The 16,466-nt window shown below is 34.6% G+C and overlaps 1 protein-coding gene across 1 annotated transcript; it reads right to left on the bottom strand.

Moving 5' to 3' along the window:
- Nucleotides 1-13,096: 13,096 nt before the first annotated feature.
- On the bottom strand, nucleotides 13,097-14,730 carry LOC143635606 (BRAP2 RING ZnF UBP domain-containing protein 1-like). Its single transcript, XM_077103393.1, has 6 exons — nucleotides 14,723-14,730; nucleotides 14,584-14,637; nucleotides 13,837-13,980; nucleotides 13,694-13,758; nucleotides 13,564-13,618; nucleotides 13,097-13,489 (listed from the first exon to the last, which is right to left on the bottom strand). The coding sequence occupies exons 2-6, from the start codon at nucleotides 14,599-14,601 to the stop codon at nucleotides 13,337-13,339; spliced, it is 435 nt and encodes a 144-aa protein (XP_076959508.1). The 5' UTR covers nucleotides 14,602-14,637; nucleotides 14,723-14,730; the 3' UTR covers nucleotides 13,097-13,336.
- Nucleotides 14,731-16,466: the final 1,736 nt, after the last annotated feature.

Raw genomic sequence — 16,466 nt, 5'->3', positions numbered from 1 at the left:
TTGGGTTTTGATTTTGGAAACAAATAAAATCCCTTTAATTTTGGAAGTTTGTTATCAAAATTCAGCCAATATGATAGTTTTCGGCCAGATTAAACCATTCTCGGGATCTTTTAAGAGGTTCTCGGTCAACTGTGAAGGGTTTTCGGTCAAGTGATTTCGGCAAAGTTTTAAGAGTTTTCTGCCAAGTGTTCTCTGTCAAGTTTTAAGAGTTTTCGGCCAGAGTTTTCGGTTATCAAGTGATTTCGGTCAACTGAGTTTTCGGTCAAGATTGAGTTCTCGGCCAAAGGAGTTTTTGGTCAACCTTTGTGAGTTCTCGGTCAACTCTACCATTCTCGGTCAACGCTACTTGTTTTCGGCCAAACTTAGTTCTCGGTCAAGGTATGTTTTCGGTCATCAAAGAGTTCTCAGTCAAGGAGTAAAAAAGAGTTTTTTGGCGGGAAAAATTTTCTTGAACGAAATTTTTCCAGAATACTCCTTATAAGTAAAATTTCATTTTTGAAAATTTTGGCGAAAACAATTTTTTCCGAGTGATTTTCGGCGAATTTTTGGCAGGAAAAATCGAAAAAATTTGTCTTGAACGAAATTTTTCCTAGACGCTTCTTTTGAGTGGGACATCTTTCTTGAAGATTTTGGCGATCATATTTTTTTGAAAAATTTTGGCGGGAAATCAGATCAATTCATTTAACTACTCAATAGATTCTCAACAACTCATCTCAATGTTTAGAGTTACTCTTAATCAGTCTGCTCCCTCACAAGTAGCAAATTCATCTGAGCTAAGGTTTCAACCATGTTCATTAAATTGTGGTGAAAAAAATAGAAATGTATAAGCTTCATAATGACAGTCTAAGTAGAGATATGGAAAGAATAAAATCAGAGAATTTTAAACTTAAGAAGAATGAAAAGGGTTTTCTAGACAAAATAGAAGCTCAAAACAGGGATATTAAAAAACTTAAGTCTGATCTTAGTATAAAAGGCTGTCATTATCTAGATGCCCAACAAGAAATTGCTGAGTTAACTGCTCAACTGGAAGCTTCCAAGTTAGAAATTTTAAATCTAACTAATAAGTTTGAAATGATTGAACTTAATTTTAAAAAATACGATGTTTCCAATGATGTAGTTAACTCAATGATTGAGAACCAACTGTGGTGGAAAGAAAATAAAGGTGAGGGAATATGATACAGTCAAGTTCCCCCACCCTACAACCACAATTATGCCCCTACCCCTGTTACCAAAGAACAGGAGGAAAAGATAAAAGACATGAAGTATGGTAAACTGGTTCAATCTGAAACTGTTGGATCAGGATCCCTAGAGGAAATCAAGCCTGCTTTTAAATGTGTGAACAATTTTGGTGCTTCTACTTCATGTGCAGATATAGTAAATGATATTGCTTCTGATAGAGTAAATGGTGTTGCTTCTGATAGTAAAGGGGTTCAGACTAGTGAAAGTGAACCTCATTCTAACGTGTCATCAAACTCAGATGACACCACAACACAAAATTGTACTAATAATAATACACAGAGTTGTGGCAACAAAGGGAAGTCACATAAAAAATCAACACAACAAGGACAGTCGTCCTCATAGATCCTCCGGATCTCCATGTGTTGATAAATCAGTGGGTGATATTTATATTAAGAGGCAAACATGTTACCACTGTGGCACGCCAGGACATATAGCCAGAAATTGTGTTCATCGTCTATATGTTCCCTATTACATGCAAAATCAGAAGGTTGTGCCAAGGGGCAAGAAGAATGGAAAAACCTTTCATAAGAAGGAATTCCAAAATGAGGCTAGTGCTTCCGTTGACATTAGAAGAAGGATGAAGGCGTGCTTCGTCTGCGGGATCAGCGGGCATTTGCCAAAGGAGTGTCACTACCGTGCTGTTAATAGACAAGCTCCTCAGGTGAAAGGTAAGAGGTTTCAACCGAATCTAGTGGTTAAACAAAATGCTTATTTTAGAAAACCACGAGTATCTATACAACGGGTCACAGATACTCAAGGATTCAAAGTTAATATGACAGGTCTGAACTCAAATGATTTAGAAACTGTTAAAAGAAAATTAATTTTTCAGAAATCAAAGAGTGTTAAGAGTTCTAAGAATTCGAATTCGGATTGCTCCACTCCAAAGTCTGTTTTATCAAATTTTAATAAACCAAGACAGATTTGAAAACTTAAAACTCAGCAAACAGAATCTGTATTAACAAATGATTCTGTTAAAGATGGGAAATATATGAGTTGGCAAGAGGTCACATATGTTGATGCTCAAGGGAACCTCAAGACATTTATGACTTGGGTTCCTATGTCCAACTGATCCCGCTATGTGTGTAGGAACAACCAAAAATTCATTGTTTATTAAATGGGTTGTTCCATGCACATGACAGGGCAAATATCCATTGTTTTTAAAATCTTTAAACCATAAATTGGATTATTTGTTGCTTGGACGAGATTTTAGGGTGATAGAACGTTTTTAATCTGCTCTCTAAGTGTGTAGGAACAAATCAGGGAATACATTGCATATTAAAAGGTTTGTTCCAGACATTCAACTCGCAAGGATGCAGAATCTCAAAACAAGCTTATTCTTAGGGGGAAATTCTCACAAATGGAAAGATGATGTCTTGAAGATAAAAGGTAACCGTATCACTTTGGTATGAAAGATTGATCAGTCAAAAAGATTTTAAAATTTTAAATTTTTATAAAAAATACAAAAATATGTTCACGTATAGTTTTTCAAGTATAGTGCATTTTGTTTTCCAAAAATGAGAAAATGACTTGAACGTGCATGAGAAATGATAGTACATCAGTTGGCTGACTATCACACGTCATAAAAGTGTTTATTAAATTCTATGTTTCAACGAATGAGTCTTTTTGAGGTTAAATTTGTACATAAAAGTTTTCCTTTCGGTCAAAATTTTTGCACAAATTTAGGGGGAGAAAATTAAAAAAATTCAAAAAAGGTGTGTGTGTTTAATAAATAAAAATTAAAAGTTTTGTCTATATCTTTCAAACTTCACTCTTGCTTAAAATTATGTCGGTTGCTTAAGTTTGAAGAACATATACTTGTATATGTTTGGTCCGGTGATCTACTTGTAGATTCATATGATAGCCATTCATCTAAAGACTGAAAGCGTCCAGGGCGATTGTGATGTGTTTTTTGTGTTTTGAATTCTTTCACTTAAAATTATGTCGGTAACTCCAAGTTGGAGGGACACGTATTCTCATATGTGTTTGGTCCTGTTAACCATTTGTAATTGTACGGGATAGCCATTTACCTGAAAATTGAAGAGTGACTGGGGTGACTGAGTTCTTAACATGTGTATCTTTTGTAACTCTCTGGGAAGTGATATTACTATTCAGTTAACAGCTTTTTAGAAGCTTCAAAATATTTTCAAATGAAAATTGATCCAACTTTTGGAAAATGATAGGTAAATTGTTTTTGTGTGCCTAACGGGTGAAGTTATTAAGCTAAAAAGGCTCTAGAACAGTCATTGATTTGTATGGTAGCTTTCCATGATGCGTAAAAGTTGAAAGTGATATAAACTTAAATTTGCTAAACTTACTGTGGGAAATCATTTTGAATAAATGTGCATGTCTCCATATACATCTCTCCGAATGATAGGCAGAAAAGCAATTACCCAGTCATACACGAGCCCGTTAGTATCTTGATTACCAAAAATATTATGTTTCTAAGTTTTTGCTCAAGTTATAAAAAAATAAATAAAAAAAATAAAAATAAAAAAAAATAAAAAAAAGGGATTATTGTGAAACAGAAATAAAAAAATTCGTATTTCAAAAGCTTAAAGGGTCAATCTAGAACTACAGAGATGGGGGCACACAAGTAAGTCCTGTCATGTCTCGAATGAAAGGCTTGTCAGTTTACTGGCACTAAGTCCAACGTTCAACCTTAAAGCCTAAGCTTGCTTTTATATAAAATCTTTTGATCAAGCACTAGGGGTTGGAGTCAAATTGGGGTGATCTGGGGAAAGCCAAATACGCTTTGAGAAGAGATAGGAGGCATCACAGGTCCATGAGTGATGTCCATCTAAGCTTTATACCGAACTGAACCTAATTCATATCACTGATACAATGAAAATCATGCTAAGTTCGTTATACCTGCTATCAACCTGTCTCTTTATGTCATAATAACGCTGAACATGAATCCTTGTGACAGCACCTTAAACAATATGATTCAATGTTCGAATCTTTTCATAAAACGCGGCGTTTTTTATCAAAAACAGAAACTTGATCCCAAATTTTTGCTAAACTACAAGAAGACTGGGTGATTAAATTTGTTTTATCTGTTGTTTTAGTTTTTATTTTATTTCATTTATTTTATTTTTTACTTCTTGATTACTCTTGTAGAAACAAATGTGTTAAGAAATCGTTTTGAAGTTTTCAGCTCATGAAATCTGATATCGGTTATTGTGTTATAGTTGGTTTAGCTGGTATGATCTCATTTCAAGTCTTTTCAAGAAAATTAAAAAAAACAGAAAAATAAAAATTACAAAAATATGTTTGTCTTATTTTGTTTTATTTAATTGTTTTAAAAAATATTTTGGTTGATCTTTCTATCAAAGTTGATTGTTCTTTCAAGACTGATTTCTTGCAATGGAAGCATATTGAAGTATCTGAGATTCAAATTGGATGATGTTGTCAAAAATGGGGAGATGATAGATTATTGGATGCAGATGATGAAGTTGTTGATCACTAAAGTTGCTGATTATCTTCTAGTAAAGATTCTGAAGATCTTGAAAGCATCAGTTTAAGGGCAAGATTGTTGGGCCATAATTTGGTTAGACTGATGCATATCAAAAGGCCACGACATGATCAAGACTAAAGTTATGTAAACAAAGAAGAGTTGAAGAATTACATTGGTATAATACCGAAATCCCTATGGATTTCGGTTAGGCTAGTTTGAAGTGAAATAAACAAGAACGAAGCTACAAACCAAGGGGAGATTATTGGGTCCATATTTGGTGGTTTGTACTTAGTTATATGTTTATTGGGTTTAGTGTTGGGATATGTATGTAAACCGAGATCACTAAGGGATCTCGGTGGGCTTTGGGCTTTACTTTGGGCCCGATTGTTAGCTTCCCTATATATAGAGAATACATGTATAGGGTTTAGGGTTGCTAGTTCAGTCAGCAGAAACATAAGCCACCATCTAGAGAGAAAATACCGATTTTGTGTAATCTCATGTACCAGACGGTTTAATAATATAATCGCGTGCATTTGGAGTATTACATCGTGTTCTTCATATTTATATTACTTCATATCTCGTTCTTGAATCACCACGTTGTTAGGATTCAGCACTAACATCATGTTCGGGTTGATATCATATTGTAGTGATCCAGATTCGGGACTTACAATTGCATAAAAAAATTTTAAGCAAAGAATAACGTCAAATCCTTGCATGATTCGAAAAACGCTACAAATGAGAAAACATAATAAAGGCACTTATATATAGGATGTACCGGCGGCTTATCCACCATGCCCTTATCACGATTCACATTTCTATCGTTTTTCTGCCATCATTCTTGGGTTTAAGTTATCGCACACAACCGCACTTACTATGGCTTCCATACGGGGAATTCGATAATTAAGTGTGCACCCATAATTATTTAGATCGTCGTATGGTCAACATGGTTCATCCTATTTTGTGGTTTAAAATACATAATTATTTTGAAATCTTAAACATTAGAAACGTACATAAATCTGTTAAATTTTACACATATTGATAAAACAATACCAGCGGTTGAAAATTTTGGGGTTGACTTTTTAAATAATTAGGAAAATGGAATAAATAATTAAATCAATTAAATCTTTAAATATAAACCAAGGTGAAATATCAATTTGGTTTAAATAAGTAAAGACGGTCGAATTATATAAAATTTAGGGCAAACAATTTCGAAACGAAATTTGAAGTCAAATGTCCTTAATGTGAAAAAATAAGTAAATCAATAAAATCCATGGTGGAAAGTCGGGCCACTAAATTAGTATAAAATCCGATAAGTGAAATTTTAATAATGAGAACTCTGATAAAAGAAAGTGAGAAATCCAATAAATGAAAACGAGAATCCAAAGGGTGAAATTGAAAAATCCGATAGGTGTAAATGAGATACCTAATAAGTGAGTACATGAAGTCGGGGTAAACACGTTACCATTAATAATAGCGTACGATGAATTTCATACATGAACAAACTTGAGGTTATAAGTAATTGAGAATACGATTGCATAGAGTGTAATAACATGATAATAATGTGAGTTTCTTGGGTGACGTATACGTGTATCAACATATATAAAATAGCATTTGATTAACAACCAAAACAATCGATGAAATGTGATAAAACGTGAATACGGTCACTATTGTGAAACCATTTATATAATCGTCATTATATAAATGGTTTCTAATAGCGCCAATACTTACGGACAACCACACATAGGCCGACTAATAGCTCAAATGAAACGAGGTAGAATAATGCATAGAATCGGGTTTACATAAATGCTCAAATATGAATAACATAGTCATGAAAATATCGTTTAAAAGATAAATGAAATTTTTAATAAGACTACATAAGCTAATTAGAATGAGATTTAACTCAATTTGACTTTTGGAAGTCAAACCTTCAAGAACACTAAGAAAATAACCTTGAATCTTTGATGTTTGAGAGAGTTTTTGGAGTTGTAGGAGGAAAAAATGAAGGGAAATGGTGGTGTATATATAGGGTAATGATTTGGGTCAAACATGGGTGTAAATATCTAGAGTTTGCATGCAAAATGGATCAAAACAAACCACAAAACAACAAATCCGAGTTTTGTTGCAGACTGCCTTTAGCGCGGCGCTAAGGTCTCTGCCCTTGACCTTAGTGCGGCGCTAGGGTCACCTGGTGGAAAATTCTGACTTTCAAAATTGGCAGTTTTGGCTCCCAGAGATTTAGTTTTAAGCGTTTTAAGTCCATTTTAAGGCCGAAAAGGGTGTTTTTCAAATTGAAAATGTGGGGATGATTATTAACATAAAATCCAATATTTTATATGTCACACCCCCATCTTGGGCCTAGAAGTGTGATCAACAGTTGGTACCACATTTGTAAATATATCAGAGTTACGATTAATTAGCGGAAGACTTATAAAATATATGGATCAAAGTTTGCAAATATTTACCTTACAAAAGATGGGACAAAAGTCCTATTAAATTTACTTGTTTATAAGTTTTACAAAACCACCATATTTAATATTTTAAGTTTAACAAAAATATCCGAGCCATCGGATTATTGAGCCCTTCGCCTTCACAAGCCCTATTCTTGATTACCTGTAAATTGTTAAAAAAAATACGTCAGCAACGAATGCTGGTGAATATGCTGACTCGCTAAAATATTTTCTTTACTCAATTACCCCTCGAGACCACGTAAGTCTCGGCCCATCTTGGCTTAGGAATAATTAAGTTAAAGCAATATCATTATAAACTCGAGTCTCTACACTAGGTCACCCCAGCAAAACACCGCAGTGTTTCGACATACTTAGGTACCATAAATATACACATGGTCAGTCTCACTCGAACGTACTTAGGTCCGACCCATCGTGGCTGGAGGTCGTGACAAGCGTGGTGCGATGTGCACACCGCATTTTACCACATATGTAAGGATCCAGACAAACATATACTACAGCCTGAGGGCTTGGCTTTTACTCTTATTCATGATGTTTTTAGAGACACTTAGTCTCATGTAAAGTTTTTCATATAACAAGTTGACTCGTTTAAAAACAAGTTTGTAAAAGTTGGGGCGTATTCACCTTTTCAATAGGGATCGACTTCAAAAACCGTCTGTGGGTCTTTCCTTTGCTATCTCGTACCTATAGTACGAGTATAACTTTTTGTTAGTCGGATATACAATCCGACTTAAAACCTTTAGTCTTGTTTTATAATCGCCACCTCGATTATTTATTCTTTTACTTTAAAACCTTTAGTTAAAAAAAGTAATATTCATAAACCTTTAGTTTATTTATAAAACCCTACGTTTCTTTTTCTTTATGAAACGTATTCTTTTCTTTATTATTTAAGAATACTCATTATTACTTAAATAATATTTATAACAAAGAATCATTATACACACATATATATTCATATATATATATATATATATATATATATATATATATATGTATTTCTTTTCTTTTCTTTTTTATTTCTTTGTTATATTTTCTTTTGTTTATCGAGGTATCAAGTATAACCTCGACTTAGGGTATTAAACCTTTTTAATATTTTATTATTATTCTATTCGGGCATTATGCCTACCTTTTCTTGGCTTATAAACCCTACACACTTTTGAGCAGCACTTCGTCGCCACTTGATTTTCCTCAACACTCTTTCCTTAGTCACCTTCCTTTAAACCAAACTTCTCCGCACCTTGGCACGCTTAACGAGACACCAATACTTCTTGAAAGGAATCTCGGTATGTCGAGATGGTATCACCTTCTTGATATGAACGTCGTCGGATAGTGGCACGAATATCGAGATACGTCAGTATTTGGGTGCGGAACTCGAGGAATTATGGCACGTTTATCGAGGTAGATCGAGGGTAAGTTTATCGGGATCTACAGAGATGTTAGAGAGAGAGTAGTATGTGTAAATTTGGTGTGAGGTATGAAGATCCCGGACTTGCTATTTATAGACAAGATTTTGGAGCCCGTCGCGGTACGCGACAGCCTCCTTGGCAAGCCTGTCGCGTATCGCGACATAGGCTGCCTGAGTCACCACGTAGACCTGCCACGTGGTGACACGTGGCAGGTGTTGTGCCGCGTGGCGACACGTGGCAGACGCGTTGCCACATGGTGACACGTGGCGACATACCGTGCCACCGTGTGCCACATGGCACACGTGTCACAATGTGTCAGATAGGTCATCGCGATACGCGATGACCTTGTTTCTAAGGCCGTCGCGTATCGCGATCGGCCAAGGAAACAGATTTTTCATTTTAGACCTTGGAGTTTGAAAATTGACAGAATTGGTCCCCTGACTTTGGAATTTTAACATTTTTGGCTCAAAATTTCCGTGATGTTACATCCTCTCCACCTTGAAATAAATCTCATCCTCGAGATTGCTTCACGAGAATAAGTGGAGGTATTTCTTTCTCATTTCCGATTCAAGTTCCCATTTTACTTTCACAATTTTCAAAGTTCATCTTTTATGTTTCTTTGTTTTCAAATCTTCTATTTGTATTGGTCTTTCAATAAATTTTAACTTCTCGTTAATTTCTACATTTTTTAATGGCATCGAAAGAGACTCGTCGGCTAGACATTTTCGCAGATTTGAAACGTGGAAATTTTATTACGTATGTTTATGTTTTTATCAATGTTATTTTTCAATCTTAATCAATGAAAGTTCCTTCAAGAATAAGTTTATTACTTGTAAACCACGTTGAAAACTAAATAAAACTAAAAACCAACAAAAACTAACCATTTAAGATGAATTAAAAAAACGCCATCCATCATAAAAACTAAAAATTATAATAAAATTACAAATTTCTGGAAAAAAAACCCAAACACCAGTTGTAGGACTCCACAACCCTTAAATAAGAAAAATGATTATCTTCATTTGTGCTGTCAATATGCACCGGGAATTCCAACAACTCAGTACGCACATCAACCGCCTCACCTATAACCAAACGATTAGCAATAACATTAGCTAGTTTTGGCTTTTGGGCGTATATTTCTACTCGTCACAGCCTCTCTTAGTGGTTGGGATCCATCTTCGAGCAGAGTCCTGTACTGAAAAATGTATTCGTAGATAGCACGATAGATAGCGTTGGTGTCATAGTAAGAACCCATCAAACCAACACCGATATCAAATACTTCTACAGCTCCACATGTTTGGAAGGTCCTCATGGCAAACTTTTGATACAAAACTAAAGGTAAATAAGTAACACAAGAATACAATATATCTTTCAATCAAAAGGATGAAACCGTGGCGGCCACAGCGGATTTGGCACTGAACCCAAGCCACGTCTACGTCAATATCAAATCTCATCGCCACGCCTAAATTTAAAAACCAAACTCAACGCCAGTAAGAATTTCCTCAAAACCCGTCCCACAATTAAATCCATGTGGAAATTCATAGGCACAGTGGATTTTAAGAGTCTAGGCAAGGTTGCAGTTCATCGTGGCGATGTGTTTTCGAAAGGTGAAATGGACAATAAGTTTGCTCCGATGTGTTTTCAAAATGTGAAATGGACAATAAGTTTGCTCCGGAAAAGGATCGTGACGCCTGCTTTCGTGCGTCGCGTCAGCTTCTGTTCCAATGCTGAATCTCACTGCCTCCTGAAACAACTTCATCGTGACAATTGGTTTCAAACGGGTCATAAGTGGAGCTTAACAAAAAGGGAAGGGGAGGGGAGGGGAAGGGGGGGGGGGGGGGGGGCATTGGTGGAACTGTGGAAGTGATGACCTGACATGGGTCATTTTACGAATTTCCCCTTCTAAAAAATGTTAATATTGGTTTATCCTTAAAAACCGGTGTAAAAACTTATTAGTATATAAACTAAACTTAGTAATATTTATATTAAGTATAGGTGTCTTATTGTAATTATTGTATTTAGTAGGGTTAATATGTAATTACTTAGTCTATAAATAGGGATGATGTCAGACAAATTAACAACTAACGTATTCAGTATATTCAATCGCATATTTTCAGTATTTTAATTCAAGAATCAGTTTGTGTATATCATCTTGTTCTAATTGAATCGTCAATTGTGTGAATTGATCTTTGAATACCAACAGAGGTATCAGAGCAGTGGCATCAGAGCCAAGGTTTTTAATCGATTTGGGTATTCTATTTGTGAACGTCCTAGGTTTTAATCGATCAATTGGGAATCTGTGTGATTAATTGAATCGATCAAGGGAAACAAAAGGAGGGTGCGATCAAACTAATGTTTGTTCTAGAAACTGATTGATCAAACAAGAGCCTATTTGAAATTGATTAAGAATTTGATCAATTGGGTTATTGTTTTTCCAAAAGAAATTGATTTGATAGCTCTATAACTGTCGATCATAAAGTAATTGATATCCAGAAAACACAAAGAGTAAGCAATCTGATTAACAATTAGTCAATTGATTGTTTGAATCAGAATTCGTTTTTTGTAATCAGGAATCAATCTGAGTTGTTCGCATAATCAATCTGATTCTTGATCAGTTTGTGATTCTTGAAGGTTTTATACTTATTGGATATAAAATCAAGTACACAATCATATTGTATTGGTTGTTTAATCCGGTTAAAGAATCAAGAGATTTTGTGGGATTGTTTAGAAACAACTCTATTTGGGACAATTCAGGCCCTACACAAAGTATTGTGTTTTTGGTTAAAAACGAGTTCGGTTCGTTTTGATTATTTAACGGTTGGTTTTGTTTCACTTTGTTACCCAATAAACCAGTATACCGTTTGTGTTTTGAATAGTCGGCTTAGGCAACGGATAAACCCGTGTACTGTTGTTGGTTGAGACAGACAGTTGGTTTTGGCTTGCCTTGTTAAACCCGTGTACTATTCATCTCGTTTTTTTAAGGAAAACGGTTGTTTTTTAGTGTTTAGAATAGTCGGCTTAGGCAACGGATAAATCCGTGTACTGTTGTTGGTTGAGACAAACAGTTGGTTTTTGCTTCCCTTGATAAACCCGTGTACTATTCTTGGTTGAAAACGGTTTGGTTTTGATTTACATTGTGATCCGAAAACCCGAATACCGTTGTTGTTGAAATAGTTGGTTTCAAAAAACCTGTTCACTATTTCTGGGATTAATAGTTGGTTTGTTTATAACCAGAAACTGTTTGGATTAAAGTTGACAACAAATTATTCTAAATTTGTAATAGTCAAGTTATCAAAATTGGGAAAAAGAAAACTCGTAAAATGGTCGAGTCCAAGGATAAAGAAGTTGTGACTTCAAAGGAAGGAGGGACATCAATGAGTTTTCAATGCCCCGTGTTAAACTCCACAAATTACACCATTTGGGCTATAAAGATCATATCGATCTTTAACGTCCATGGAATTTGGGAAGCCATCGAACCAAAAGTGGGCAGTGAAGTTGATGAGAAAAAAGATAATACTGCAATTGCATTACTATTCCAAGCGATTCCAGAAAACATGGTATTGCAAATTGCTAATTTTACTTCGACCAAAGAAATTTGGGAGGCATTAAAGGTTCGACATGTTTGGAGTTGACAGAGTTAAAGAAGCGCATTTAGAAACACTCAAGTCAGATTTTGAGTCTCTAAAAATGGGTGTTAACGAGTCGCTTGATGTGTATGCCGGGAAAATAAGTGAGATTGCATCACAAGCGAGCAATCTTGGGCATACTATGAATGACAAGAAACTGATCCGAAAACTACTCAGTTCTGTGCCAGAAAAATTCATACAGATTGTTGTTGCGATCGAGCAGTTTGTGGATCTTGGTGCAATGCCATTCCAAGAAGCCGTTGGAAGGTTAAAGGCTTTCGAGGAACGCACCAAGAAGAAAAACAAGGAGGTAAACATGCATGACAGACTTCTGTTCACTAAAGAAGATGGAAAAGAGAGGGTAAAGGAACAAAAGTGTGAACATTGCGGTCATGAAAGTTCAAAGCAAGGAAACAAAGAAGGTGGTCGAGGCAAGTATAGGAAAAACAAGGAAATCAAGCCCAACAGGACAAGGGTCACATAAAATGTTTCAAGTGTAATGAACGTGGACATTTCAGGCATGAATGTCCAAATTGGAAAAGAAGGCAGGAGGCAAACTTGATCCGGGATGAAGATGACGAACCAACGCTACTGTGATGGCAACCGGATCTTGAAGAAACGAAGACCTCACTTAAATTAAGTTTAGTTTAAGGGGGAGTATTAGTATATAAACTAAACTTATTAATATTTATATTAAGTATATGGGTTTTATTATAATTATTGTATTTAATAGGGTTAATATGTAATTACTTAGTCTATAAATAGGGATGATGTCAGACAAATTAACAACTAACCTATTCAGTATATTCAATCGCATATTTTCAGTATTTTAATTCAATAATCAGTTTGTGTATATCATCTTGTTCTAATTGAATCGTCAATTGTGTGAATTGAACTTTGAATACCAACATAGCTTTATTTCAAAAAGACAGAATATTCTTTTACATGAATCTTTTGGTAAAGATCTTTAAGAAAAGACCATTACCACATATACAAACAACAGCAACCAACCATTCAAAAACCTTACAACTCCATTTATGTCCTTCATCTCTGTTACTATCATGCGCACTGGCGTCGATTAATAGTCAAAGTGGGCTACATGCTTTTATCTTTATGTACACACCACCCCAAACAAATATATAAATGTATCTAGTTATGTTTGCGTGCTCGCCTTTTAGGGGTTTTCTTGGTGTTTGATGGGTTTGATTGAACCGGAAGAACCGTGCCCCCTTTTAGCTCATGTGTATCACTAGACTGCGCCAATGTTTTTTGAGCTTCCATATAAATTTGCAAGTCTCTAATCTGTTATTAGGATTTAAACACTCATCATCTAATTTTGAAAACAATAAACACACAATTACCAAGACTTATTATACCTGTTCTTGAAGATCCAGTATTTTCTCATCTTTCATTTTCAGTAATGAAATTTCCCTGAAATCAAACACATTTTAATCAATATTTCTGAATTTTATAGATAATCAATGTGAAAAAAAAGGAGGAAATTACCTCTCTTGGATTTCCTTGTACTTACTCTTCAAAGATTCTTGTTCTTTTGCAAGATCTTCATTAATCTGACACATATATTATATTAAACTCTCAGTTGCATAACAAGTGACAGAAATATGATAAATGACAATAAAAAAACTAACATTTGAAACCGCTTTAGTTTCTTTTGCAAGTTCCTCCAGTTTATGTTGAATTTCCCGTGTCTTTTCAACTTCAGTTTTCTCTGTTGTTTCAGCTATTATTATCTCCTTTTGACTTTTTGCCTCAGCAAGTAATGCTTCATAATGCTGAAAATATTATCAACTTGTGATTAATAGTTGCACGCTAAATTAACTCATAAAAAAGATAGGCCTGTAAATGAACAGAACAATTCGTTTAACTTTTAACAAAACCGCACATGTTCTCATGTTTGTGTCTGGTCGTTAAGAAAATGAACATGTTTGTGTTCCTTTATGATCGTTCTTTGACAGTATAAAGTATAAACGAAAGGTTCATGAATGAACACATTTTAACATAAACAAACAGACGTAACTGAGCCAAAACCAATTAAAAGTAAATGCTTTTAAATATGTGTTGGACCTATAACGTTATTTAAACTAGACTAAATTGTAGCGTGTCTAAAAAGTTTAAATCAATACAATGTATTCATTTAAAAATGATAATATAAATGAATGTAAAAATGTAAACGAACAAAAACAAGCATAATGAGTGCATATAAATGAACTTAAACGAACAAACATAAATGAATTTATTAAAAGCGAACATAAATGAACGAATGAGACATGTGTTCATGTTCGTTCGTTTCCTAAACATACGAACTTCCCACCGAATGTTTCACTGAGCGTTCGGTACATTACAGTCTTAAAACGCATATAAAAAACTAAACATACTTGTCGCTGGGTCTCCATCTGGGTTGCAAGAAGAAAGTTGTATTCATCCACAATCTGTGTATTTTTAAGCAAAGGAATAATTAATATTAGATGCAACTGAAAAATACAAATAAAGATGAAGAGGAAGTTAGTAAGTTACCGTATCAACTTTGCGGGCCCCACCAAACTCGTCATCAACTTTATCACGACAATCCCCTTCTCGCCTTATTGGTGATCTGTCACAACTGACTTGCTACCAACTTTTGATTGATTTAAGCGATGCACATATTTATCACCCAAATCTGCTGTGTTAGATCTAGTTCAAGTGAATAACAATGTTGAGCTTGCCTATAATGCTCGATAGCATGCCCTTTTTCATACCTTTAACATCAACAATTTATTTATAATATATAGATAGTAGTTAAATACCTAAAAGAAATAATGAAAGTTATTAGAAGTATGTTACCTTCCACATCCTACAAAACCACATATTAGGCACAAACTGCACACATTGGTTTGCCATCGTGCTGCTGACAAAGCCGACATACCTAACACAAGAGAAAGTTAGCTTCTTAAATTTGATCAAGACTATTAAAAGTGGCCATTACTAGCGTATTTCAAAATACACAAGTCAATTCATGAGCGCAGAGCTAGTTTAGAAGCGAAAAAGAAGTATCTATATCAGTCTCATGTGCTTAGTATGCAGTAAATAAAACAAACGAACCTGGCAAGACACTTAGAGATACAGGGACAGTGAAAGGAATGCGTAATTTGTATTGCACTTGTGTCATGGTCAATATAAAAATTAGAAATACACAACTAGTAGTAAGAGACATGAATGACAGTAAGTAACTACTGACCAAGACAAACAGGGCAAGTAGGCAACTCTGTGTACTCGACTAACTGAGCAAAGTAACCTCATTCTGAATAATAAGACACAGTGAATTACAAGTGTATGTAATGAAGGGTACCTCCAGCTTAACAAGGACGCTGTAGCGATCTTCCACGGCATCATTTCGAATGAAAGAGATGTCGGTGAAGTCGTGAGGCGAGAGGTAATTGGGTAATTGGCCAATCAGATGATGATGGAAATTTGGTGCAGTTTTGTGTGTTTTGGGGTATTGGTCATACCCATCATATTTTTTATTTACTAGGGATGACACGGGGTTAAACTCATACCCAATTAGTAAACCTTATTACAATCAGTTTTAAATTTGTTGGGTATTTAGTAATTACCAATCATAAATCGGTATCGGGTAAACTTGTGGGTTTCAGAATATATTAGTCGGTTTATTAAAAAATACTCTTTGAGTATATACGACCGAAAACTCATCGGACATCAACAAAGTTTTGAAAAATTATAACTACTTAATTAAACCACTAAGTAACCATAAATCAATTAAAACTTGTTATAAACAATGTTTTGACAAATAAATAACGCTGCGAGTTTCATATGATACATCCAATTTTACCAAAAAGATAAAAACAATTCCATAAAAAACATAAACAGATTAATAATTTTTAGGGTATACTATATGTCGTGTTATTGGTATATAATCAGGTAAACGAAACAATGTTATTAGGTAATCAGGTCGGGTTATCAGACACACTACAAATCTAATAATCGTAACAAACCCAAAAAAAATTCAAAAGTAATCTCATACCCGTCTCATAATCTAACGAGATGGGTATTACATATCCAAAAAGTTATGGGTTTCGAGTCTTCCTATCCCGTTCGAGTTTCATTGTCATTCCTATTTATTTATATGCATTTAAAATATCAATGTATATTATTTGAATTTTAAAAATTTAACCGTTAGATTAACATAATGGTATTAACTTCTTTAAATGTTATAATTTTAATTTGACTGTCAATCATATTTTTATTTAGTCTTTATGTGAAT

Source organism: Bidens hawaiensis, unplaced genomic scaffold (assembly GCF_021521415.1).
Source record: "Bidens hawaiensis isolate Kalapana, Puna unplaced genomic scaffold, B.hawaiensis_p1.1 tig00007614_1, whole genome shotgun sequence".
NCBI classification, from domain to species: domain Eukaryota; kingdom Viridiplantae; phylum Streptophyta; class Magnoliopsida; order Asterales; family Asteraceae; genus Bidens; species Bidens hawaiensis.
The sequence above is the reverse complement of the archived record's forward strand: the minus strand, read 5'-3'. Positions and strand labels throughout refer to the sequence as shown.

Excerpts from the sequence above, each read along its gene's own strand:
- LOC143635606 (XM_077103393.1), bottom strand. Across the intron at positions 13,759-13,836 it reads AAACTAAAGCGGTTTCAAAT|ATTAATGAAGATCTTGCAAA; the intron begins GTTAGTTTTTTT and ends TATATGTGTCAG. Across the intron at positions 13,619-13,693 it reads TACAAGGAAATCCAAGAGAG|GGAAATTTCATTACTGAAAA; the intron begins GTAATTTCCTCC and ends GTTTGATTTCAG.